Source organism: Panthera uncia, chromosome E1 (assembly GCF_023721935.1).
Source record: "Panthera uncia isolate 11264 chromosome E1, Puncia_PCG_1.0, whole genome shotgun sequence".
NCBI classification, from domain to species: Eukaryota; Metazoa; Chordata; class Mammalia; order Carnivora; family Felidae; genus Panthera; species Panthera uncia.
The window spans coordinates 9269808-9295799 of record NC_064814.1 but is presented as its reverse complement, the minus strand read 5'-3'; the positions used below and the strand labels follow the sequence as shown (position 1 = coordinate 9295799).

General features: G+C 55.2%; 2 protein-coding genes and 1 non-coding gene across 6 annotated transcripts; 2 read left to right on the top strand and 1 right to left on the bottom strand.

Moving 5' to 3' along the window:
- Positions 1-537: 537 nt before the first annotated feature.
- On the bottom strand, positions 538-9566 carry PSMB3 (proteasome 20S subunit beta 3). Its single transcript, XM_049637537.1, has 6 exons — positions 9456-9566; positions 8963-9147; positions 7090-7197; positions 3103-3280; positions 1564-1658; positions 538-650 (listed from the first exon to the last, which is right to left on the bottom strand). The coding sequence occupies exons 1-6, from the start codon at positions 9456-9458 to the stop codon at positions 602-604; spliced, it is 618 nt and encodes a 205-aa protein (XP_049493494.1). The 5' UTR covers positions 9459-9566; the 3' UTR covers positions 538-601.
- Positions 9567-10409: 843 nt separating this feature from the next.
- On the top strand, positions 10410-10483 carry TRNAN-GUU (transfer RNA asparagine (anticodon GUU)). The gene has a single exon. It is a non-coding gene; the product is annotated as a tRNA-Asn (tRNA).
- Positions 10484-19069: 8586 nt separating this feature from the next.
- Positions 19070-25815, top strand: PCGF2 (polycomb group ring finger 2). 4 transcript variants are annotated; one of them, XM_049637511.1, is made up of 10 exons: positions 19070-20262; positions 20870-20966; positions 21282-21337; positions 21420-21470; positions 21668-21776; positions 21953-22007; positions 22097-22195; positions 23462-23542; positions 24087-24195; positions 24416-24525. In XM_049637511.1, the coding sequence occupies exons 1-10, from the start codon at positions 19899-19901 to the stop codon at positions 24427-24429; spliced, it is 1035 nt and encodes a 344-aa protein (XP_049493468.1). In that variant the 5' UTR covers positions 19070-19898; the 3' UTR covers positions 24430-24525. The 4 variants fall into 4 exon arrangements, with proteins under 4 accessions (XP_049493468.1, XP_049493467.1, XP_049493465.1 ...); XM_049637510.1 differs by having other exon boundaries at positions 19081-20262; positions 24396-25815; XM_049637508.1 differs by having other exon boundaries at positions 19371-20262; positions 24087-24552.
- Positions 25816-25992: the final 177 nt, after the last annotated feature.

The following is a 25992-nucleotide window of genomic DNA, read 5'->3' as shown; positions in this document are numbered from 1 at the left end:
GACTCTTGATTTCAGCTCAGGTCACGTTCTCATGGTTTGTGTGTTGGAGCCCTGGGTCAGGCTTGTTACTGACAGTGCAGAGCCTTCTTGGGATTCTCTCTGCCCCTCCCCTGCTCATGTGCTCACTTTCTCTCTCTCTCTCAAGGAAAAAAAAAAAAAATGTTTTCCTGTAGAATTGAGTGCAAAGCATTCTAGGCTTTGGGGTCAAATAGAATATGGGTTTACATCTTTGCTTTACTATTTATTAAAGTCACCCTGAACAAGTTAACTGCCCATAAAAGAAGATTACGTCAGCTGACTTAAGTCACCATGATGATTAAATTCTAGAATGTGTAAAGCACTTTGTGCCGGGCCTACCACACAGCAGACACTCAGCAGGTGATGCGTCGATGTTCTCCCCGCTGGTGTACCGGTAGAGTTGGCTGCCAAGTCCAGAAGAAAACCCAAGGGCTGAGCTACACCCTGAGGAGCTATCTGTAAGTGCCTAGCGGGGATCAAAGATCTCGGGTAAAAGTCCCAAAGACAGAGAAGCAGAAGTGAAAGAAAAAAACTATTTTATTTAAAAAAAAAAAAAAAAAAAGTAGGCTCTGAGAACAGAGGGTTAGTCCATGCGGGCCTTCAGTGTCCTGGTGGTAATCCTGTCCTTCTCACTGCAGAGGGAGAAAAGTCACAAAACATCTACGCCATTCTAGACTGCAGAACGGAGCTGTCCAGCCAATTCTAGGTTTGACTGTCTTGCTCGTGTTCCACTAACCTTAGCCTGTCTGCTCAGCCTGGGATGAGGAAGGGGGGAAAGACAGGAGACTAGTGACAGCTCTCCAGGGCTGGGACCACCAAGAGTAAGAGGACGGCCTGACTGCACAGCCGGCCGAAGAAGGGCAGGAGCTCCCCCAGGCCCGGAGGACCAGTCATTTAGGAAGGACGTTTCATCCCAAGGAACATACAAGGGCCCGAGGGTGAATTGTCTGCTATCAGCCCCAGTCTGTTTTTCGTGATAATTGAGCAAGCTACCCCATAACTAAAGGGTCCAAATGCTTATTTGGGGATGTGCCCAAGGAAAGCTGTCGGGAGGACATCTACTTCATCCATTCGGGTTCCTGGTGACAGCTCCAGACGAGAGGAAAGGGGATGGCAGTTAGGGAGCTGGCTGGGGCTGGAAAATCATTCCCAGTGCCCGGAGCACCAGCCAGTCGTGGCTCAGAATGTCACCCAGAGGCGGGAGTTGGGAGAGGAGGGAGTCACCTAGAGTCCTGACCAGTCTGCAGTAGCGCTGCTGTGGCTCATCCCCACACAGGTCCCTGAGACTCTGGGGACACTTCCTACTGTGAGCAAGTAGGGAGGAAACTCAGGGTCACGGAGCCTCACCTGACAGAGGCCAGGGGAACCGCAAGACGCTCCTTGCCGCCACCCTTGGAGAAGCATGGATTTCTGCTATCCCAAGCCTGCCACAAGCACCTTTCCTCCCTCACTCCTGATCAGGGGGATGGGAAGATGGGGTGTTTGTGGGGGAGGGGAGAGGCAGGTGTACGCAAAGCTTCTAGACTTTTTCCAGCTCGTACTCACATGACGTGGACAATGACTCCCATGCCTGACACTGCATCCCGATCCACGGCATTCAGCATGGCTTGTGAGATGGTTTCAAACAGGTGTTCTGGATCCTGCCAACAAGCAGAAGCCTCAGACCCTAACTTGGTTGAACCCTTTAACTCTCTCTTTTCTAGGCTCAAGATCCCCAACTCTGGCCACCCTCACGCCTGAAGTGAGGGACGGTTCCCGGGATGTGGGAAGCCCCTTCGGCTGCTCAGAAGGAAGCAGATTACGTAAGGGAAAGCGAAGCCCTGAACTGCCTCTACTAACCAGCAGTGTGACCTTGGACAAGTCACATGTTCCTTCGCTAAGTTCAATCCCCCTTCTGTAAAATGGGGAGAATCCCTATTTGATTTCCACGTGCTTTAGGAGTTGTCTACGGGCTCTCCTCCTGGGTGTCACACAGGTACCTCAAAACTCGATCTGTCCAACCGTCAACCCACTCGCCAGCCCCCCAAACCTTCTCCTTCTCCTACGTCCTCCATCTTGGTTGGCTTAGTGAGAAAACTCAAGACACCCTCATTGTCTCCACCTCCCTCACTTCTGGTTGAAATGACCAAATGCTCTAGACGCCAGAGGCACCCCTGCCCCTCCCCTGACGATCTTTGCTCAGGCCTCACTCAGCGCCGCCTGCAGGCGAGCACGAGAGCCTACGGCATCTACCTGCGGGTTCCGGTTCCTACCTACCTTTGACATCAGGTACCGGGGAAAAGTTCAGACCCTGGAACGGCATTCAAGGCCTTTTGAAGTCGCAGCCATCATCTCCCCCCACAGAGCAGCCACAGCAAGCTCTCTCATCACCGAACATACTCGCCCCTCTGGTACCTTGGCACAGGCTGTTTCTTCCGCCAATCAGACCTTTTGTTTCCTCTCATCCTGGCAAACTGCATTTTAACACGCGTTTGGGGGTCTGTCTTGCTTCACCAGACTGCAGTGAGCCCTTGAAGACAGGCCAGAGGGGCCCGGCAGAGCTGGCACAACAGCCAACCCTTCCCGTCAGGGACCGTTCCAGTCTTCATGTGTTTTCCTCACACTGCCCCTCCTAAGGTAGACTACGCTGTTATCCCCATTCTACAGCCGAGGTAATGGAGGCACAAAGAGACAAAGTGACATACCTGAGAACATAACTAAGTGACGGGTGGATCCAGGTTTCCAACCCAGACAACCCGGCTCCAGAGCCCATTCCGCTGACCCGCCTCGGCTGTGACCCTACACCTTGTTAAATGTTTGTTCAACGAACGGGTGTGGAAAGCCCGTAAGGAGTTACTCCAAGGTAAGGAACCATCCGCTGTTGCGGCAAATATCTGACCGGGGTCTCCTGACAGATGCTGTTCTCCCTGGAGCCAGCCTGCACCAAGGCCCGGCCGTTTCTGGACACCGTCCCGAGGCCAAGCAGCTGTGGCTCTCTCCTACCTGCGTCACGCTCTTCATCGTGTGCCACATAAACACATTTTTCCCCGATGGCCAAGGGGTGGACACCTCAGAGCCTGGCCCCACTCCATGCCACCAACTCACCATGTTGGGCTCCCAGAGGGACTCGCACATCCCATACATTTGTTCGGAGCAGGTGCCGCTGACCACAAAGTCGTCAGTCACCATGGGGCAGCCGATGAGGTCCAGGGAGCAGATGAAGGGCTTGAAGGTCTTCGGGTCCAACCCGGCGATGACTGGCTCTGTGTAGTAGGGGCCAAACCTGTGCAGGCCAGGAGCAGAGAGAAACCAGGACTCAAGAACAATCGCCTTCTTGTTCAGACCTACCCAGAAGACCTTTTTTTTTTTTTAATGTTTATTTATTTTTGAGAGAGCAAGCGAGCATGAGTGGGAGAGGGGCAGAGAGAGAGAGAGAGAGAGAGAGAGAGAGAGAGAAGGAGGGAGGGAGACACAGAACCCGAAGCAGGCTCCAGGCTCCAAGCTGCCAGCACAGAGCCCGACGCGGGGCTCGAACTCACAAACTGTGAGATCACGACCCGAGCCAAAGTCGGTCGCTTAACCGACGGAGCCACCCAGGCGCCCCTCAAGACTCTAAGAGTCACATATTCTACGGACTCAGCCAGCCAGTTGCCTCCCATAGGGCCAGCTTTGATTCACCCTTCCCCACCTCCTGGCATCTGACAGTGCTTTAAGACTTCTTTTCCCTGACACCTGCCTTCATAGCCTCCGCCCCCCCGGCCCTCTCTTCCACTTCCTATTTCTGGGAATTCTGATTTCTTCTACTCTTCCCTATCCTCACCAAAGTCCTACCACCATTCAATTCTCTATTCGTGTATCTACCTATACCTCCACTCCTTTTGAAAACGGACTTGAAGCAGTTTATAGGAAACACACTAAAAAATAAAAATCCTTAAAACAATAACAAGACACCCAGACTGAACACAAAGTTTTGTTCTGAGTCTCTTGGCAGACAAGGCAAAGAAGGATACTCAGGAAGCTGGGTTATTTTCGTTGTCTGCCTATAGGAAATAGGAGATCATCAGACACTTGTCCTAGACCCTGAGCTCGGAGTAGAATTAATCTCAGAAATCTATCATAAAATACTCAAAAGCTGGGACACCTGGGGGGCTCAGTCAGTTAAGCATCCGACTTCGGGTCAGGTCATGATCTTGCAGTTTGTGAGTTCCAGCCCAGAGCCTAGAGCCTGCTTCAGGTTCTGTGTCTCACTCTCTCTCTGCCCCTCCCCCACTCATACTGTGTCTCTCTCTCAAAAATAAACATTGAACCAAAAAAAAAAAAAAAAAAAAAAAACCGCAAAAGCTAATGGCCGTTATTCTCAATAAAAATAGTAAGTAAAGATGTCTTATGTTTATTTTTAAAAAATGTTTGGGGCACCTGGGTGGCTCAGTCGGTTGGGCATCCGACTTCGGCTCAGGTCATGATCTCACGGTCTGTGAGTTCGAGCCCCGCGTCGGGCTCTGTGCTGACAGCTCGGAGCCTGGAGCCCATTTCGGATTCTGTGTCTCCCTCTCTCTCTGCCCCTCCCCTGTTCATGCTCTGTCTCTCTCTGTCTCAAAAATAAATAAACATTAAAAAAAAAAATGTTTATGTATTTGTTTTGAGAGAGAGAGAGAGAGAGAGAGAGAGCAAGCACGAGCAGGGGTGGGGCAGAAAGAGAGGGAAAGAGAGAGAATCCCGAGCAGACTCCCCGCTGACAGTGCAGAGACCAACATCGAGCTAGATCTCACGAACTGAGATGATGATCTGAGCCGAAATCAAGAGTCGGACACTTAACTGACTGAACCACCCACTCGCCCCATCTTGTCTTTATTTACCCATGGCTTATATTGGCTCTCAGTAATACCTGAGAGCATGACCTTAAATTATAGCTCCGTAAGAAATAATTCTAAAAAAAAAAAAAAAAAAAAAAGGTTCTGTCCACTGCTCAAGTTTGCAAATCACAGAATGAGTCTATCCTGCTAGAAAATCCCTGACTTCAGGTGGGCTTGTACAGAACGCTCCCGGTTAGCTGAGAAGCTAGGACTTACCAGGTCAGTCTCAAAAATCCTGTAGTTTTCTTTTTCTTGTTAAAAGATTGTTTTAAGTTACCTCTACGCCCAGCATGGGACGCGGACTCATGACCCTGAGACCAAGAGCCGCGTGTTCTACCGCCTGAGCCAGCCAGGTGCCCCCGTATTTTTATTTCCAGTAAACACGATGGGGCACTGGCTCAGTCAGTAGAGCATGTGACTCTTTTCTTTCTTAAGTTTACTTACTGATTTTAAGTAATCTCTGTACCCAGCACGGGGCTTGAACTCACTACCTTGGTTGTGAGTTCAAGCCCCGTGCTGGGTGTAAAGTTTGCTTGTTCTGCGCTGACGGTACGGAGTCTACTTGGGATTCTTTCTCTCTCTCTCTCTCTCTCTCTCTCTCTCTCTCTCTGCCCCTCCCCTACTCTCTCTCTCAAAACAAATACATAAACATTCTAAAAAAACAAAAACAGAACCATGAGCCATTATTCATCTACTTAAATGTGAGGTAATTTTCACAGGTGTGAAAGACATTTCCCCCATCTACAATCAGTTTAAAAAATTGTTTAGGGGCACCTGGGTGGTGCGATCCATTGAACATCCAACTCTTGAATCTGGCTCAGGTCATGATCCCGGGGTCATGGGATCGAGCCCTTCATTGGGCTCTGCGCTGAGTGTGGAGCCTGCTTAAGATTCTCCCTCTCCCCCTCTGCCCCTTTTCCCTGCTCTCTGTAAAATAAAGTTTAATTTTTTTTTTTTAACATTTATTCACTTTGGAGAGACAGAGCGTGAGCGGGGGAGGGGCAGAGAGAAAGGGAGACACAGAATCCGAAGCATGCTCCAGGCTCCGAGCCGTCAGCACAGAGCCTGATGCAGGGCTCAAACCCACAAAATGTGAGATCATGACCTGAGCCGAAGTCGAACACTTAAACAACTGGGCTCACCCAGGCACCACACTCTAAAAAGTCATCTAAGGAGCACCTAGCTGCCTCAATCAGAGTGGCGTGCTACTCTTGATCTTGGGGTTGTGAGTTTGAGCCCCACGTTAGGTGTAGAGATTACTTAAATAAAAACTTAAGACAAAAATCATTTAAACCTTTTTCAATTCGGGATTTTGATAAACACGGTTACACGCGGCAGACAATTCACAGCTGAGGATATTAAAATACACCTAAAAAAAGGTAACCTTTCTTACAGTTTTTAGCTTTTTAATACTACAAAGGCAACAGTATTGATCCAGGTATGAACATGGCAACGACTCAGCTTTGAAAGCTAAAGAGTACTTCTGTGACTTTTCCATAAAGTTCAAAATTATTTCAAACTAAATGATTTAAAAAGAAATAAAGGGGAAAAAAAAAAGAACTCCACTTGTCATTTTGCTACCCAGTTGTGCCCAGAGATGAGTAGAAAAGTCCCTGTGGGGGGTGCCTGGGTGGCTCAGTGGGTTAAGCGTCCGACTTCGGCTCACGTCATGATCTCACGGTTTGTGGGTTCGAGCCCCATGTTGGGCTCTGTGCTGACAGCTCAGAGCCTGGAGCCTGCTTCGGATTCTGTGTCTCCCTCTCTCTCTGCCGCTCCCCTGCTCGCACTCTGTCTCTCTCTCTCTCTCAAAAATAAATAAACAGTAAAAAAATTTAACAGAAAGAAAAAAAGAGAAAAGGAAAGTCCCTGGGGGGCTCTCCTTTGCTTCCATCCCAGCTTCTGCACTGGATTCTAGAGCTAGGCCTCTGCTTTCCTCGTCACAAAGTCTTCAAAGAAAACGGACAAAAATTCAGGTACCCAATTCCTAGGTCCCGAGACTCTAGGGCACACTTTGGTGGGGTCAATTCTGCTGCCTGGAAGCAAGTTTGTCTGCTGTGTGTGATCCCTGCCTTCTTCTGAAGTAGCCCTTTCTTTCCTGGTTGGTCGTCAGGCCCACAGAAAACAGACCCATAAAACAGGGTTATCACCCTGCAAATAAGAAATAGGAGAGGGAGGAGGAGGAATCATCCTCCAGCCACGACCACGTGGCCACAAAGTCCCGGGCTACACTTCCACTCACCGTTTCTCATACAAGAGGTTGGCCACCATGCTCATGAGGGTGTAAGGCTTGATCTGCCGACCTTCCTTCAGCTCATACAGGTTCAGCCGGAACTTGAGGCGCTGGGCACTGTGACAGGAGGAGAAAGGAGTTAGGACGTCACTCCTGAAGGTGCCCGAGTGTCCACTCTGCGGAGGGCAGGAGGTACGTAGGGAAACACACAATCGCCGCCCTTGCCAAGCAAGACTCCTCTCTTCCTCTCCCGGTGATTTTCTCACCAGAAGTCCGGCCTCATGTCCACGTTTCAGACTTGCCCAACAAAGGCCACACGGCCTCCAGCGCCACAGCTCTGAGCCCAGGACAGGCCCCGGCAGGGAGGAGGAGCAGACCAATGCCAGAAGCAAAGCTGCTGAGTGGGTCAAAGGATGCCAGAACAAAGAGCCTTAGACACAACCTGAGCTTCTCTTACAGGTGAGGAAACTGAGGCCTTGCAAAATTAGCAGTTACCTCCCACAAGCCTACAAAGGCGGTGAGAAAGCCTCCAGAAGAAAAGGAAACGGTGTGAGGGGTGGAGAGGAAGGCTGATGGAGGCCTTTACAGTGACGGCAACTTGAAGCTGTTGCCCTGATGCCAGAAGGAAGCATTTCCAAGTCACGTGTTCTTGAGACTTAGGGAGCTTCGACGGAAACGAGAGAAAACGTTCTGACCAACTTCCACCCACATTAGTGAACTAGTCTCTTGATCTTCTAAGAACTAAGTCCAAGAACTGCTGTTCTTTTTGGGCCACCAGCTTCCTGCAGGACCTGCCACTTGTGACATCTTCCCTCTTGAAACCCTAGCCTGATCCTTTTCCTCCAGCCTCTCGTCTTCCCCCACCACTAAATGTACAGTTCAGCTCTCGAACGGCAGCTAATTTTTCTCCTCTATATATTCTGTCCAAAATCTGTTCCCAGAGGTTTAAAAGATCACCGATGCCTCTCTAGCCCCGAGATACGATTTCAAGTTCCCAACTGCCCGAAAGATGTTCCTTAGGTCGCCTCGTCCCTTCAAAATTGGTGTCAAAAATCAGTCATCACCTTCCCCTAAAACTAGCCCGCCTGAATTTCTGGATTTCGGTCAACACGCTCAAATCAAAAATCATCTTTAAGACATTTCTGGATCACCTATATGCCAAGTAGTAATCTAGACACTAGTAACAGATGAAAAAAGACACAGAGCCCACCCTCAGTGAATGACTCTTTGGCCTCACAATATCCAAGCAGCCACTAAGGCTGCTACACTCTCAGAAATGCCTTCCTTTCCTTTCCCATCACTACCATCCCATTAGGACAATAACCCTCATACCTTTTTTTTTTTTTTTTCTCCTTTCGGACCAACACAATAGCTACCTCTTTCATCTCCCAGACTCCTCTTCCTCTTAAATCACAGGGCTTCTATCCACTAGATGAGGAATCTAGCAGTTAATATGCACTCATCTTGGATCAGGTATCTTTCTGTATCCCTTTCCCAACTAGACCTGAAGTTATTTAGGGACTGAGCACAAGCCCCAGGAAGACCTGCATTGAGATCCTGAGTGACATTCATCAACTTGCACCTTGGGCAAGAAACTCTAAGGCCTTCAGTTTTTTCATCTGCAAAACGGGACGGCAGCATGGTAATGTACTTAAGCGGTTTAAATGAGTCCCTGCATGTAAGGTGCTCCGTGCAGAGAAAATGAGTAAATGCTGGTGAAAGTTGGCTAGGATACAATTCTTTATGGCTTACGGTGTGTCCGGCAAAGTCTCTGATTCACTGGTGCTGTTTGGTAGATGACTGATACCTGGGCCACTCAAGACACCAGGCAAGGCTAGTCCAAGAAGAGGCCTGCGTGTGGGCGGGGACCCCCGACACTTACACAGTCTGGACATCGGTGGCCAGTCCGGCCAGGCCTATGTACAGCCGATCGCCCATGGGAAAGATCTTCTGGAAGTCCGTGGTCACCATCTGGGCCTGGATCCCGAAGCGCCTGTCGGCAGCGATGGCCACACAGTTCTTCCCCTTCATGGCCATGACGGCCCCTCCGTTATAGGACATAATAGACTGCGGCAGACAGAGCGGAGGAACTCAGCGTGACGGGCCAAATGCGGCCAGAGCCCCCGGCGCAGCCCCTGATCCGAAGGCTCCTATGTGTACCGTCCTCCCCTCTGGAGGCGCCTGGAGACCCCGAAGCCCAGCTGTGACATTAGCGCTGTGCAGCTGCGGGGAGCCGCCTTCGAACCCCTGGTCCTCACCGCGGTCGGCTTCCCTTCAAACGACCACCAGGCCCTCTCCGCCTCCCAAAGCTCCCGTGCCCCCTCCCCGTTCTTCAATCCCTACCCCGCGTCCCTTCTCCTCGCTCCCCATCTCACCATGACTGCGGCGTACTGGGACCTGCCAATCTCCACAATTCCACTCAACCGGCTGAGGCCCCCTCCACTGCACAACCACTCTTGCTGCCTTTTCTCTGTCCGCCCAAAGGCCGACCCTTCCGGGACATTTTGACTTCCTACTGGCTGTGCCTATCTGTCAGTCATCAGAACCGGAGTTTGGTTGAGAAGCCAAAACCGAGAATGGGAAGGCGGAAAGTGAAAAGTCACTGTTGAGTGCGGAAGAGCCTGGCGCCGCGGTGCAAGCTGGGATCGCGGCGGACCGGGACTCCCGGCTCGGAGGACCGGGGCTGGGACCTGTGTGCACGTGGGCTGGTGAAGCCCAGCATAGGGGCTGCGGTCCCAGCTGAAGGACCACGGTGTTGTGATCGCTCCGTGTGGCTCGGGTGTATTACGCTAGCTTGTTTCATTTATTCTTTCCAGAAATCCTTCCGTCTCTTATGTGCCAGGTACTATGCTAGGCTCTGCACATTCGCTGGCCTAGAACGGTGCCTGGTCTTTAGCAGGCGCCGATTCAGTACATAGTTAATGTTTCGAGGGGGAGGGACAAAGGGAGGGCGTCGCGGATGGGCTGCGGCTGCAGGGGTTCAGGTTCAAAGGGGAGGTTTCGAGACCAAAGGTGGTTATGCTTTTTGAGGCCCCCCTCCCCACGTATCCCCAAGACCCAGGTCACCCTAAAAAAAGGACGTTTCGGACTTTTCCATCTTCTTATCTTCCCCTAAGAGCGATCCGGAGGAAGCCAGCGACTACCCCTCCCAGAACCAATAAAGGAGGGACGTAAAGGTCCCTCCTCCTCCCTTTCCTTGATTGGGACCTTTCCCTTTCTCCCCAGGGCCTGACTGCTTTCGCCCGATTGCAGGGTTTCCGTTGGATTCCTGCGCCGTCATAGGCTCGCTCCCATTGACTCGGCTCACCGCCACGCTGGCAGTTGTCGCAGTCTCTGTGGCGCAATCGGTTAGCGCGTTCGGCTGTTAACCGAAAGGTTGGTGGTTCGAGCCCACCCAGGGACGCTGCCTTTTTTTCTCCCCCCTCTACTAAAAGAAAAACCTAAGCGGTATCCTCCCAACATCTAAGATGCCAAATTCCGTTTTGAAACGGCAGATGTTTTTATCTATAGCAAGTCAGAGGGTCATTGTGATTGAAAATTCCTTGATGTTCAGTCAATGATGGGATTATTTCTCCAGCACTTTCCTCCACCGCCTACCTCCCACCCCGCCCCCAGGCTGGATTGCAGGAAAGGCGAAGACAGAGGTTTTTGTCTCGCTGTGCAATACGTTTCAGGTTGCATTTTTCGTAGGATTAAGAATGAATTTACAGTGGAGGTGGGACAGTTTTCCATTGTCTGCCTCAATCGATGTTACCCTCTCGAAATATTATGTTTGGAAGGGAAGAAAGTGGCGCCAGAGACAAAGGCAGGGAGAAATTGTGGGGTGAAGCAACAGAGGTGAGATACAGAGCTGTGAGAGACAACAGAGTGGTGATACAGAGAGACAGAAAAGGGAGATGACAGGGAAATAGGTGCGGTGAGTGGAAGGAAGACACCAAGAAAATGGAGGGAAAAGAGAAGCAGTTCATATGCGAAGCCTCCAAAAAAGGAAAACAACAACAACAAAACTATTTTTTTCTAGAAATACAGAGCAGTGGGGCAGAGAAGGAGAAATAGAAGCAGAAACTGACAAACGACATTGTCTTGGGGAGAGAGAAGGAGGCAAAGACAGTCATAAAGTCACTAGAGGAGCCACCCTCTCCTGCCTTTGTCATCATCTTCTAGGGGATCTTAATCTCACAGTAGCTCTTGGCATGTGCCAGAAATAATTAATTAGATTTCCCAGGGTTCCTGCCCTCTGGAGGCTTCTAGTCTGTGCCAGACACAGTGATTCTTCTGATGAGAAGTCGTCAGCTAGAGACCCCGGTGAGGTCATACAACTAGCACAGAACGCAGGGGAAGCATTGGCACCTAATGGCAGCCGGAGGCACGTTCTAGGATGAAGAGCTAAGCAAAGGACTCAGGCAGTTCTCTTGGATATCTGGCTTCTCCTCAAGATTGGGCCCAAAGGACACCTCTTGTGAAAACCTTCCCCAGTGCTTACCCACCCTTACCAGGTGCTCACAGGGCTGGTGCGGGCAACCTGGAGGGATACCCAGTGCCATGGAAGCTAACGGGACAGGCTATGTAAACCCACTGGGCCGTGAGCTCCCTGCAGGCTAAAGCCTGGCTCATCAGTTTTAGGTCTCCAGTACCTAGTACAGTATTCCACATTGCTACATGACAGGTGCTTCTTTGTCAAGAGACCAGAGAGCTTCACATGTGAGAAAGATTGGCTCTCAGAAAGTTCTCCTGATAAGTCAGAAAGGCCAGGGAGGTGGGGACTGGTTGCCCAGGATGGAAATGATTAAAATGAAGTTTTAGTGAGTAGTGGGGTGTTCATCCCTCTGTCTTGTGGTTTGCTAGTGACTGACGCTTAATAACTCTCTGAGGAAGGAGTGGATGGACCCGCGTGAGTGTGATGGGCCCCCTAGCTGCAACACTCTGGGATGAAAGGACCAAAGTGTGGATTTACCAGCCCTCCTCCTCCTGGCTGATACCTGTCCCCCACCACCCCCCCCCCCTCCGGTACACACACTTGGAAGGCAGCCCTAGGTGCCCCTGTGAATCGTGTGTAGGATGGAGGTCTTCGGGAAGCCCCTACAGGTTTCTCTTGCCCCATGAATCTTTTAGCAGGAAAGGAGTGACACTCCCTGCTGCACTCCCCTCCCCACAAGGCAACTGGGGGACAGTAGAGGATGCGCGAGTCTTCCCTGGCAGAATTCAGGTTGCTGTCGACCCACTTGCCCTGGGGACAGTGGGTGTGTCCATGCCAAAAGCCCCCTTTCCAAGAGGGGCGGCAAACTCCTGGTATTCCCGCGTAAGGACAGGGGAGTAGGTGACCGGGCTCTCTAACCCCTCCCCGCATCTTCTCCCGCGGGTTCTCAGAGCACCCCCTCCAAGAGGAAATCTCTCCCGCCCATCCTCTTCCTCTCCGCCCCCATTTGGCTGCTGTGGGCTGAAGGCTGAAGCTTCTGAGGTCACTTGGCGGCCAATGTCCGCAGGTCTCCTTGTCGCCGGCCAAAGGGTGAAGGCATTCAGTCCAGGGGGCCCGGCTTCGGGGCGGCCTGAGCTGCGAGCGCTTAAGGAAGCAGGAGGCAGGCGCTACGAAGCTTGCGGAATATTTGTCTCCTAATTTCCTAACTCGAGCCACCCACCGCCAGTGCGCTTAATGGCCCTTCTGGCCGGATAATCAAGCTCTCTGGAGGGACAGACCCGGTGACCATCTCTAATAAATCTTGAATAACGAATAAGCGAATCGACCGTCCTAATGAGGCAGGGCCCGGGTCGTCGCCGTAACGGAGTATCGATTGGCTTTCCCGGCGCCAGCCTCAGCCGCTCCTCCCTGCCTTTCCAAGCCTCCCTCTTCGTTTTCCCCTCCCAGCGGGAGCCACTGGGGACGGGAGCCCGAGCGCTGGGAGGAGCCGGGAGCGACGGTCGGAGGCGGACTGGCACCAGCCGCCTTTGCGCTCGCCCGGCTCCTCCCGCCGCCGGGGCGAGGGAGGCGCACCAACCGCGCAGAGCTCGGAGCTCCCCGGCGAAAAATGCGGGAAGCAGCGCAGGGGAGGAGAAAAAGCGCGGGCCCGCTTTCGGGCCCCGGCGCCTGGTTTTCTAGTCCAGTCGGGCCTCTTGCATTCGAGCGGGTTATTGTGTCCCGGACCGGGAGTGAGTCCCGGTCTTCAGATGGTCTCGCAGCCCAGGTTACGTTCCATTCTTCTCCGCCCGAGCACGCGGGAGGCGCCAGCCTCCACCCCAGCAAACCGACCCCCCCCCCCCCACTCAGACTACCCCCTCGGCCCCTCCCTCCGTCCCCCGGCAGTTCGCTTCCCCTGGGCGCCCTGGCTGGGTCCCGGGCGGTGGCGTTTTAGAGCCAGTGATCCCGCCGCCGAGAGGGGCCAGGGGGGTGGGGAGGACACGCTCTCTTCCCACCGTTGCAGTTGTTAATTTTAAGGGAGTGTCACTTAGAGTGAATGAAAATACCCTGGACGCGTGGCCGGAGGTGTCGAGTCCCCCGCCAGAACCCAGCGCCCTTTGGTCTAGGCCGTGTAGGACTGCAGAACGAACCACATCTCAGCCCGGTCCCCCTCATTTCACCATTTTCCAGGCGCCCCAGCTTAGGGGCGGGGATCGCAGGGTCAGGGGGTTGGGGGGCACACACACAACTTGGGGGGGGGAGGGTTAACTGCAGAGGTTAACAGAGAGGAGGATACATCCTCCAGGGTCAGGGTCTGTTTGGGAAGAGTGAGGTCGCGTCCTAGTTTAGGGGGCCCGGCACCCGGTGTGGGGGCAGCCGCCTTAGCCTCTCCCCCTCCTCCTCTTCCCCTCTCCGCAAACACCCTGAAGGAATGAGGTCACGTGGGTGAGTAGTGGGCGGGACCTACTCTTGTCTGGAGGAAAAAAAGCCATTTTGTACCCCCCCAGCCCCGGTCCCTCCCCTCCCCCCTCCGTCCCCTCCCCTCCCCTCTCTCCCTCCCACCCCAAGCCGCTTTCACAAACTCCTTTCTTACCGTAGGTTTCTCCCCTCCCGCCGCCAGAGCGAGCGACAAGGCTGCGGCCCCCCTCCCCCCCCTTCCCTCCCTCCCTCCCATCCCCCCCTCCCCGAGACCCACCGGACCCCGAACCCAGGTAAGTGGAGGCAGACTCCCTGTCCTTTCCTTCTCCGCAACTGGAACGGGGCTGGGGGGCCGGTCCATCCCTCCTTACACACCCCTGCGGGAGGGGGAGACTCCGAACCGGGCCTGCTTCTCGCGTCCCCGCCCCACCCCGCCAGCCCCTATCCTAGCTCGCCCCGTCCGCCTTTCTTTCTCCCTTTTCTCTCCCCTTTTCCCTTTCCTCCCTTCCAAGATGGCCGAAATGGATTCCCCCTTTTAGCGATTTGGCGTCTCCCTCGACCACCACCTCTTTGTGCCGCAGCCCCCTCGCAGACCTGCTCCTGAGGTAGCGAGGGGGAGGGTCCGAGGCAGCCACCAGGGCTGTGGGCTGCGCGCGGGGCCGGATCTCTGCCCCCCTCGCCCGCCGCACGAGCCAGAGCGGCCTCTGGCCCTGCCCCACTACCCCTTTCGGTCTGGGGAGGGGTCGCTCTCTGCTTCTTCCGTGGGCACTGGGGCGTCGTGGACGCGCAGGGACTTGAGACCGGGAGGAAAGCGACATGCCTTTTTGATCGCTGCGGGGCCGGGGGAGGGCGCTCCTCCATGCCCGGGTCCCCGGCCTCTCGGGCACCTCCCCCAGCGGGTCCCTTTCCCCCCCAGCCCCGGACTGGGCGCCCCGCCCCCTCCCCGAACCACCCGGGCAGAGCCTCTTTCTCCGGAACACCCCTCCTTGGGCTCCGCCGAAAGTTTGACTCTAGGGAAGGTAGGAACGGCCACCCGGTAACTGAGGTCCCTGATCCTCTGACCCAGGCTCCGGGGGAAGCCCGGGAGGAGGGAGTAGAAGGGAGAAGGGGGGAGAGTTATCGCGATATTTCCCATCGCCAGCGGAGGCAGGAGGGGTCTGACCGACTGGCCCCTCTTCCACCGAGGAGCCGGGCTGCCCCCTCCCTCCCCCGGCCCTCCTTCCTCTAGCTCTGAGGGGGTGGGACCTCTGGGCCAGCAGACACCCCTGCCCCTCCTGTCTCCACAGTGGGCCTAGGCATGCCTCTCCCCCTCCCCCACTGCCCCCATCTGCCCAGAATTGCTTCGGAGGGCTTGAGGTGGGGAAGGAAGAGGCCTGGGGGTGGTGGATTTGCCTGTAAATACCGTGGAAGTGTTACTCCGCGCTTCTTCCTGGTCTTTGTCTCTTAGAAGAACCCCCACCATACGTATATATGCCTCAGTCTCTCCTGAGCTCCCTGTTGCTTGGGGGGGCGAGAGGGGGGGAAGTAGGGGGTCTGTCTCCTGGTTGTCTCCCGCTGTCTTCTGATGCCTCCTTCTCTGGGCCTCTCGCAGTTTGTATCTGTTCCTGAAACTCTCATTTCTCTTCTTCTCCCCGTCTCCACTCTGTTCCAAGGTGTTAGTACTTGGAGAAGGAGCATAAAGCCAGCTCTGTTGCAGCTTTTGGGTGGGGAGGTTTTCCCAGGGGCTCCCTGGTTTGGAGTTGGAGGTTGTGGCCTTGGGCTCCCTGGTTTGGAGTTGGAGGTTGTGGCCTTAGAGCTGTCTTTGGAATGAGGCCGGAAACCGACCCCAGGTGAGACCTGGGACTCAGTATCCACCCTGTGTGGCTTGAGTGGAGTTCAAGTTGGAGTCTTTGGGGGTGGGCAGGAGGGCGGGGGGGGGGGGCTCTCTGCTGCCCCTGGCCTTGCCTGAGAGGTCTAGGTTGATGGAGCTGTTGCCATGGAAATGGAGACAGCCTGAACAGGAAGAGGCTACATCTTTGTGCAGGTCAGATGCCCACCCTACTCCTCCAGCCTCTGGCCCCCCGAGTGGAGGTTGGGAGCTGCACTGCCTTTGTTGCTGGAAGACTTATGTTATAATTTATCCTGGGTGGACCGGGGATGCACAAAAGGTTAGCGTATATTTCCAGCTCTGGTTTCAGGCAGGGATGTCAGACGGTGTGCTGCTGGGGTGGGTGGGGGTGGCTTATACATCTGGCAAGTGTGGGCCTGGCTCTGGTCTGGCTGTATGTGTGATGGGGTGTGTCTGGCCTGGTGTGTGTGTGTGTGTGTGTGTGTGTGTGTGTGTGTGTGTGTAGTGTCTGTCTGGCCTTGTGTGTTGTGTGAGAGAGATGGAGGGGGTGTGTCTGGCTTTGTGTGCCTCTGTGTATATTCGGCAATGTGTAGCTCTGGGTGTATATTTTGGGTTTTGTCTTTGTTTGATCTTAGGAAGCTGAGGGGGGAGAGCAGAGAGGGGACAATGAGCCCGGCTTCAGGAGACTAGAGGATGTTTTTGACGCCGCTGGCAAGGAGGGGCAGGTCCCAGGGTCAAGGATCAGGGAACATTGAGAGGTCGACATTGTCCCCAGGCGGACCCCTGTGCTCCCCCTCCATACACAAATACACAGAGCTTGTGCAGTTGGACCCACACAGCTACCAGAGGAATGCACCTAGTACATTCTGGCTCACTGTGCTCCCGTGGAGCCTCAGTTTCTCTAACTGTTCCGTGGAAGTGGGGTGAGGCAATTAGTCTCTGTCCCTCTTCCTGCTTCAAGGTGAGAATGTGTGCTGATGGTCATGTTTGGGCCAGACTCTGACCTCCCCCAGAAGGCTCACTGAGCAGTCTTCTAAGGAACCTGGAGTCCTTCTGCCTTCCACCTGCCTGGATGGAGTCAGGCCAGGCTTATTGGTTTCTTAGATGAGAGGGGAGCCTGGCCTGGGTGCCAGTGTGTAGAGAGCACTGGAACAGGAGCCAGGCAGTTTCTCCTCCTAGGACTGCCACTGCGTTACTGCATGACCTTAGCTAAGTCACTTCTTTCCGAATTTCTTCATCTGGAAAATGAAAGGATTGGACAAGACGCCTTCTAAGATCCCTTCTACTTCCGCAGTTCTAGGTGTCTGCATGTGACCTTGAGTGACTTTTCCTAAGACCTGGTGATTTTCTAGTGGGGAGTGGGGCTAATTTCATGTGCAGGAAAGGCAGAGCAGAGAATGCTGTCGTGGGGCATCTGAAGGAGCAGAGACCTCTGGGTTATCAAAGACAGCCTGTTTTGCAGAAGAAAATCAAAACAACACAAAACAAAAACAAGAGAGCCCTATAGTGCAGAGAGCTTCCAGAAAAAGACTGGCTAGAATGGAGAGATGGGGGTGGTCTCTAATTAGTAGGGGCTTTGAAGAAGAGGAAAGACAAAGGTCAGGCTTGAATGGCAAGGAGGAGCTGGCGCTGGGTGCTGACCCAGGCTCCTTTCTTTCCACTGTGGCCAAGACCCGGATCCCCAGGGGCCAGGATGGGCTGCCCAGCCATCATGCCCTTGCAAAGAACGGTGGTTTGGGGACAAAAGGTGTTGAATGACTTGGCTGCAGTTGGGCATGGGGGACAGGGCACAGGTCCGCTGTGGTGGTGTCGGTGGGACTGACCTGTTAAGTCCCCCAGAGCTCCACAGCGGCCACTTCCAAATGGCCCTTGGCTCCCTTTTCTGCTTCACGGAACTTCTCTGTCTTTCTCCCTCACGCTGTTTCCCATCTCCCAACCTCTTCCCTCACGTGATGACAGCCAGAAGTCCAGCCACCGTCACCCCTCTTCCCTCTCCTTCCCACGATACACCCGCCAGTTGCAGCTGGGAAGGAATTGGGTGTCAGGTGTGGGGGGCGCACAGTGGGGGAACCAAGCTCCTGTTTACAGTTGTTCTTGGCACCTGCTGGCAGGGCCCTGCAGGTAACCATGGCAATCAGGTGAGGAGCCAATCAGTGCTTCTCCCCACCCCCAGCCCCAGAGGTAGCAGTCTGAGGCCCCTGGGGATAGGGTGGGGGGAGCTGGGAGTGCGGGGCGAGGGGGGCCTGCTCTTACACCAGACAAGGAGGAATATTTCTATACAGTCAGCTCCACAGCTCCTTCCTTCTCCCGCGCATCTAGAAAGGAGCTTGAGAGATGATCTTGGTCCGAATTCTCACAAATGCTCGCGGAAGTGAGAGGGTAAAGGTCACGGCCCCTTGCCTAGGAACTCCTGCGTGTTGAGGCCACAGTCTACCTGGCAGGAACTGCATGGAAGTTCTTAAGAGCCAGTGTGTGTTGTGCAAATGCAGCCAGTGTGTGAATGAGGTGACTGAGGCAGTGGGAAGCGCCTGTGTGTTTGTGTGTACGTACGTGTGCGTACGTGAGAGGGAGAGACACAGCCGGGTGTGAGATGCGCCGATAGCAACCAGCATCGACCAGAATGTGTTGTTTCTGTCTGTGCATGCACACAAAGGTTCATTTGGATACACACGCACGCACGCACGCACGCATGCACGCATGCACAGGTCAAGCAGTCGTACAAAGTAGTTTTGGAAGCCCAGACATCACGTACACATCCAATGGATATTACGCACACTCAGCGACACAGCCACTTGGAGTTTGTTCTCTCCTCTGGATGGTTGTAATAATATTTGGGCATCTTGCCAGGGACAGGGTTACTATGGAAACGACCAAACAGTGGAGTAGCCAGCAAGCCTTCTGCGTAATTGTTAAGGGGGGAACCCTTGCAGGGAGGCTGGCCTAGGCCGCCCTCCTTGGAACAGGAGCCCCTTTCCTTCCTTGGGCCGCTGTGTCTCCGCTGGCTCTCTGGGCTTGCTTGGTCCCCTGTCTGCCCTGCAGACTTGGTGTCTCTCCCGCGTGTGGCCTTTGTGTCTGTCTCTCCATCTCTTTGGGTCTCTGGCCAGCCTCTGTTGGCTGTTTGGGTCCTGGCCAAACTCATCCTGGGGTCTCTATAGAAACTGTTGATCCTGGCTGTGAATTTCTGGTCCTAGAAAACCCAATATGGTGGCTTTAGAAATCTTTCTGGAAAGGAGAGAAGGGTGTATGTTGTGAAGGAGTCATTGGGGCTTGGCCACTCTCCCAAGCCCCACGCCTTGGGCTTTTACTCTGGGAAAGAGGAGGGAGGGAGGGAGGGGCCTTCCCTTCTAGGTGCAGGTTTGGTTTTTATACCGAGAAGTTAGGCATATCAACCAATTCAGAGTTGGGCTCTGACTGACCTCCCAGGTCCCTGCCAAGGCCTGGCTGGGTGCTCGGGGCTGCTGCAGAGAGAACTTTCTGCCCAGCTTTGGCGGGCATATCTCTGAGAGCCTGTGGTGTGTCACTGGACAGCCTGGGGACAGGCAGCCGGCGTGGCAGCAGTGTCCACGTGGAGAAATTGCTGTGCGTGCCTGGGAGGGAGGTCCCGGACTGCGTGTGGGACCGGGGGACTTGCACGGTGGGCCGTCCAGCGGGGACTGCGCAGAAGGGGCAAGAGCAGTCTCTTTTGCCCAGGCTCTTTGCCACTACCTGCAGGGTCGGGGCTGGGGTCAGGCTGGAGCTGCGTGCTCCCAACTTCGGGCGCGTAAGGACCATCCTCCGTGTTTCCTGCCTGAGCGCCAGGCCTGGAACCTGCATGGCCAGCGTATGGTGGACCTCCAGGGAGCACTCCGGGCCCAGTCTGGATGTAGAGCTAGGAGGACGAGATGGTGGGGTGCTCCCTCTAAACCTAGGGTATCCCGTGGCCACAGTGTTTCCGGGACTGCCTTCCTGGGGGAGGGGTGATGGGGTGGAAGGAGGGGAGGATGGAGTAGAAAGACCGAGGCAGGGGCCTTGCACCTGGGTAGAGGGGGGTCTAAGTGTCCTCAGCTCCTAGCACTCACTTCAGTGAATGTGGATTGGGATCAGGGACATTTTGAAAAACTCTGTTCTCTTCAATTTTCCTGCCTCCTCTGGAGAGTTGGTCTAACTTCATCTTTCCTCCTGCTCTTGAGATGGAGCCCGATGGTGTCGCTCAAGGTGGCACGCATCTCCAGAGCCCCCTTACCTGGTGAATACTCAAGAGGGGCCAGGAGGAGCCAACCCCATGCACGTAGCCAGTCTGGCCTCGGAGGCAGAGAGCAAAAGCCTTGGGCTTCGGGACAGACGTTGGGTGGTGTGGACTGTGGGAGGGGCTCTTGGGCCTCTGGGTTTCTGATCCCACTTTCATTTCTCAGGGTGACGCTCCCCAGGCCCCCTGCCCCCCACCCCGGCATCATGCATCGGACCACACGGATCAAAATCACAGAGCTGAACCCTCACCTCATGTGTGCCCTCTGCGGGGGGTACTTCATCGACGCCACCACCATCGTGGAGTGCTTGCATTCCTGTGAGTTGGGCAGAGGGGCCGCCGCTCAGGACAGGCAGTCTTTGGCCAGGTCGGAGGGGCACTGCCTGGGGAGGGCAGAGCACAAGGCCCTGCCCTGGAGAGCACGCGCGTCCGTGCACCTCGTGGCGGTCCCTGGCCGCAGAGAGACTCCTGAGGGGCAGGGGGGAGACTGGAGGGGTCAGCCCGGAGGTTTATTTCAGGAGCTTTCACCTACCTGACCCCTCGGTTCCCTCCTCCATCCTCTGGCTGGAGCTGCAGCCCCCGAAGATGCACGTGCCCACTGGGCTCGGTGGCAGAGGTCCAGGACCCTGGGAGGTGTCCAGCAGGCGGGCTGTTGTTTTGTACTCCATCGGACTTGGGGCGCCCCTTCTGCTTGGTACATGACACTGGCCTGACACCCGCACGCACGCACTCCCACGGCCCCTCCTCCCCCAAGGACGGAGGAGGGGTGAGCCCAGGACCACGTTGAGCCTTTGAATGGGCTGAGCTGCGGGGACAAGGTGGAGAGGAAGGGATACCTGAATCTGAGCAGAGGCCGTCGGTGGCTGGTCCTGGATTACGAAGGGGGCTCTGACTCTCCTTTCTTTCTCCACCCCCCACCCCCAAGTCTGCAAAACCTGCATCGTGCGCTACCTGGAGACCAACAAGTACTGCCCCATGTGCGATGTGCAGGTCCACAAAACCAGGCCGCTGCTGAGCATCAGGTGGGCCCGGCGCTGTCCCTCCCGCCCGCGCCGACTCTCTGGGTCATCTGCCCTCTGTCCCTCAGCCCTCTTTGCATCCTGTAGCCAAGGTGGCAGGTGGGGGAGAAGCACAGGGCGTCGACGCAAGGCCCCTCCCCCTCCCTCTGTGTTGTATCCGGCTTGTCTAGGCTGAGAAGTACTGGAGGGGTAAAGACCGGGCCTCTGGGGGCCCTGGTGCCTGTGCCCCGGATCTAAGGAGGGGAGGTGGGAATAAAGGTTCCTGGCTGGGGAGAGCAGGGTGAGGTGGTTGCTGACGGGACTCCGTGCTTTTTCCAGATCGGACAAAACCCTGCAAGACATCGTCTATAAACTGGTCCCTGGGCTTTTTAAAGGTATCTCCCCCCGCTTCATCCTGCCCACAGCCCCACGCTTCCCTGTCTGGTGCTCCATCCTCACCCTGCTTTCCTCTTCCAGATGAGATGAAACGACGGCGGGATTTCTATGCAGCGTACCCCCTGACCGAAGGTGAGCGTGTTCGCTTGCCTGTTCCCCTGAGCGGGCGGTGCCGCCCCGGGCTGTCCGCCCTGCACGGGCCGCCGCGTCACCGCTCCGGCCCAGGGGATGGTTGCGCTCCCCACCCCCCGAGCTGTGAGATCCAGGGTCCTTGGTGGGGCTCCTGTCCCCGTCCTAGGCCAGCCCCTCAGCTCTCTCTCCTTCTGCAGTCCCCAACGGCTCCAACGAGGACCGCGGCGAGGTCCTGGAGCAGGAGAAGGGAGCTCTGAGCGACAACGAGATTGTCAGCCTCTCCATCGAGTTCTATGAAGGTGTCAGGCAAGTCTGAGCCACGCCTGGTTTTGGGGGTCCTAGGTTGGGTCGCCCCTCTCTCCCACCCTGGCCCCCTTCCCCTAGCAGGAGAAGGTGTCTCCAGGAAGGTCTTCTGGCTGTGTGTGTTGGGGGATCCTGCCTGCTTCAGGGTTTCCCTAGCTTCATTGTTTCTCCTCCCCCAGGGACCGGGAGGAAAAGAAAGGTCCTCTGGAGAATGGGGATGGGGACAAGGAGAAGGTGAGTGCTGGGGACCTGCCTAGGGGTGGGATGCGGACAGGGAGAGCGTGCCTGGGGTGGACCCCAGCCCTTGGGTGCTTCTCCCTCAGCAGACAGGGGTGCGGTTCCTGCAATGCCCAGCAGCCATGACCGTCATGCATCTCGCCAAGTTTCTTCGCAACAAGATGGATGTGCCCAGCAAATACAAGGTGAGTCCCTAGGCCCTCTCAGAAACTGAGTGCGTGTTGTGTGGCTGCATCTGGCAATCTGTGCATCCCAGCCACTGTTCTGAGCAGGCTGGGTGACACGAGGACCTGCGTGGTTGTGTAATTGAGCTGAGTAGAAGGGTAATTGAAACCAAGATTAGGGTGGAGTAGTCTTTGTCCGTTGAAGTCAGTGTGCAGAGATGCACGGGAACCAAGACGGAGTGTACGTGTGTGTGTGTGTGCGCGCGCGCATATGTGTGCACATGTGCATGCTTGCATGTTCAGAACTGTGCCAGAGGTATGTGTGCAGAAATATAGGGGGTTGTCTGGGGCCACCTGGCTGAAGGAAGGCCAGTCTGAAATTCCACTGGAGGTCTTGGACAGCACTTCTCGAATTCGAATACGTCACTGGTTCTCTAAAGATCTTGTTAAAGCATAGATAGGTTCTGCATTTCTAGCAGGTTCCTAGGTGTTGCCAATACTACTGGTCTGTGTACCACACTTTGGGTATCAAGGCTCTAGGACAACGGATCCCAAACTTTGCTGCAGATCAGAATCGTGTGGGAGGCTTTAAAACTTGACTCATGTCATACCAATTAAATCAGAATCTCTGGTGAGATCCAAGCATGTGTTGTTGTTTTTTTTTTAAATTTTTTGTTAATGTTTATTTTTGAGAGGGAGAGACACAGAGCGTGCGTGGGGGGAGGGACAGAGAGAGAGGGATGCAGAATCTGAAGCAGGCTCCAGGCTCTGAGTTGTCCTCACAGAGCCTGATAGGGGGCTTGAACTCATGAGTGGTGAGATCATGACTTGAGTTGAAGTCGGACGCTCAACCGACTGAGCCACCCAGCTGCCCCAAGCATGTGTTTTTTTAACGCGTCCAGGGTCATTCCACTGCAGCCTGGGCAAGAGCCAGTGCTCTGCGAGATCTTTCTCACCTGGGCTTTTTCTTTGCCCCCCCCCCCCCTTTATCTCTGGAGGACCTGCCAGAGATTGAGGGATTCAGACAGCTGCGTGGATGGCGGGAGGCAGGGGTTGTTAATGATGTTCTCTGGATCCTTCCTTCTCCGTCTGGTGGTCTGGAGTTCGGTTGGGACAAGCATGACCGGGAAGTCAAACCCACCACAAAACCCCAAAGTAGTAAGGGAACACCTGCAAGTCCCTCCTCCCCATTGCCCCACTTCCCACCCCTAGCTAGGAGCCTCTCTGCCAAATGGCTGGAGCCTTGAACCTGAACCGGGTAATGGTGTTCTCCATCTCCTCCTCCAGGTGGAGGTTCTATACGAGGACGAGCCACTGAAGGAGTACTACACTCTCATGGATATAGCCTACATCTATCCCTGGCGGCGGGTGAGCTGGGCGGGAGGGTGCAGGGCGGGGACAGGGCCGGGAGGGGAGCCCTGCAGGGTCTGGCATTGGTCTGTGGCCACAGTGACCACATAGTGACCAGTAATCACGGTTCATGCCTTGTCCCATGAGCTGGGCATGTCCAGGGTGGTCTGCCACAGCAGGCCGGCCGCTTCCGGCCATCTTCTGATGATGGCCTCCCACACTCTAAAGGGAAAAAGGACCCTTTGGCAGATGACATGCCCTGATTTGGGGGCAGAAAGCAGGGTCGGGTGGCCGTGGAGGAGCGGATGCTGCTTCCTGCCTTCCAGCCTCTCTCCTCTCCGGTCTCTGGCCTTGGACGTTCTGTCTGCCTCTCTGGGTCTTTGTGTGCCCCTGTATCTCTGGCCTTGCTTGGTCAGTCTTGTTTGCCTATCTGCTCCTCTCCAAGGCCTGGGCCCCGTTCCTCTATCTGGGCCCTGTGGGGTGAGGGTTGGGTAGCTTCCTGGGTGGCCTCTTTCTCCCGACACCCTCCCCTTCACTGCCTCTCTGCCCCCTCTCCCTGCAGAATGGCCCTCTCCCCCTCAAGTATCGGGTCCAGCCGGCCTGCAAGCGGCTCACCTTGCCCACGGCACCCACCCCCTCGGAGGGCACCAACACCAGCGGGGCATCTGAGTGTGAGTCAGTCAGCGACAAGGCTCCCAGCCCTGCCACCCTGCCAGCCACCTCCTCCTCCCTTCCCAGCCCAGCCACCCCCTGCCATGGCTCTCCCAGCTCCCACGGGCCCCAGGCTACCCACCCTACCTCCCCTACTCCCCCTGCGACAGCCAGTGGGGCCACCACAGCTGCCAACGGGGGTACCTCGAACTGCCTGCAGACACCATCTTCCACCAGCAGGGGGCGCAAGATGACTGTCAACGGAGCTCCTGTGCCCCCCTTAACTTGAGGAAAGGGACCCTCTCCCTCCTTTTCCAGCCATGCCTCTCCACCCCTCCACTTTTTCTGGGCCCCTTTTCCACCTCTTCTACTTGCCCCAGCTCCTCCCGCCTTAGGGGTGGGGGGCGGGTTTTATAAATAAATCTATATATATATGTACATAGGAAAAACCAAATATACATACTTATTTTCTATGGACCAACCAGATTAATTTAAATGCCACAGGAAACAAACTTTATGTGTGTGTGTATGTGTGGGGGGGTGGAGTGTTCAGTTTTAGGGGGTCTTGTGTAATTTGCCCTGCTCTTATTTTGGGGGCGTCTGGCGGTGGACTCGAAGGGCCACTTGAGGCTCAGTAAAGCTCTACTCCATCATCCTGTTTCCCAAGGCAGATGGGGTGTTGGGGGAGCCCCACCAGCCCCCAAAGCTTTAGGCACAACTCCAGCCGGCTGTGAACGGGGTCTACCCTCTCTCTTTCCCCATTTTGGCTGCTGTCCGGCCCCACCAGCACCGCCCCCCCCCCATTGTTGAATGTCCAGAGACTTGCTAAGACAGTGCCTTTTACAAATGCAGTCTATCCCCTGGTTCTGAAGAGTGAGTGGGTTGTGAAGATGGCATCTCCCTTACCTCCTCCTCTTGCAGTGGAAACTTTGTGCAAAGAATAGATAGTTCTGCCATTTTCTTTTTTTCCCTGTGTGTGTGGCCTTTGCATCATTATCTTGTGGAAGAGAAGATTCGGGCCACGGGAGGCCTCAGCCTCAGCCCTTGAAATTCCACCGTGGCTTTAGCAATGTGAACTGCTTCACCCCGTTCTGCCCCTGCCCCCCACCCCACCCCGAAACTCTGACTAGCAAGGCTGGGAGGAAAGTCCCATCTGGGGGCCTGGAGTGCCGTGGAGAGGCGGAGTGGGGCTAACCTCAGACAAGCACAGACCCCAGATTGTGCCAAAGGCCAGCAGCCCTCCAGTCCCCTCCCCACCCCCCGGCTGAGGCAGAGTCAAGAAAGAGCGACAGAGGCATCTAAAAGCACAAGAAGACAGAAGCCTGTAGGCTCTGACCTCTGCTCCGTCCCGCAAGGGCAGTGGACTGCCCCCTGAAGGGCAGACCCCACCAGATTCCTGCCCACCTATTTCCCCTCCAGTGTACATAGATCAGATCGGGGAGGAGGTGAGGAGGCTAGACTCCCTTGCAACCTAGGTGTTTGGGGTTGGGAGCCCCCCCCCCCCCCCCATCAGGTTTGTCTGTGTTTGCACCTTGTCCTGTGTCTGAGGTGCTGTGACTGTACCCTCCTGCCCTGGGACATTTGTATCTCCTGGCTTTGTAATAAATGCTGCATACTCTCTGGACCTGTAGTTCTTTGGGGGACAGGGAAAGTGGGGGGGGGGGGGTCCTTTGCCCTCCTCCTCGTGTCTCTCGTCTCTGGGCTCAGCCTGCCTTGGGAGACCCCGTATGGAATGAAGGTGAGCTGCTCCCTCCCTATGGCCAGTGGGATGCCCCATCCCAGGTTAAGCTCCCGAGCTGGGGTAGGCCATGCGCCTC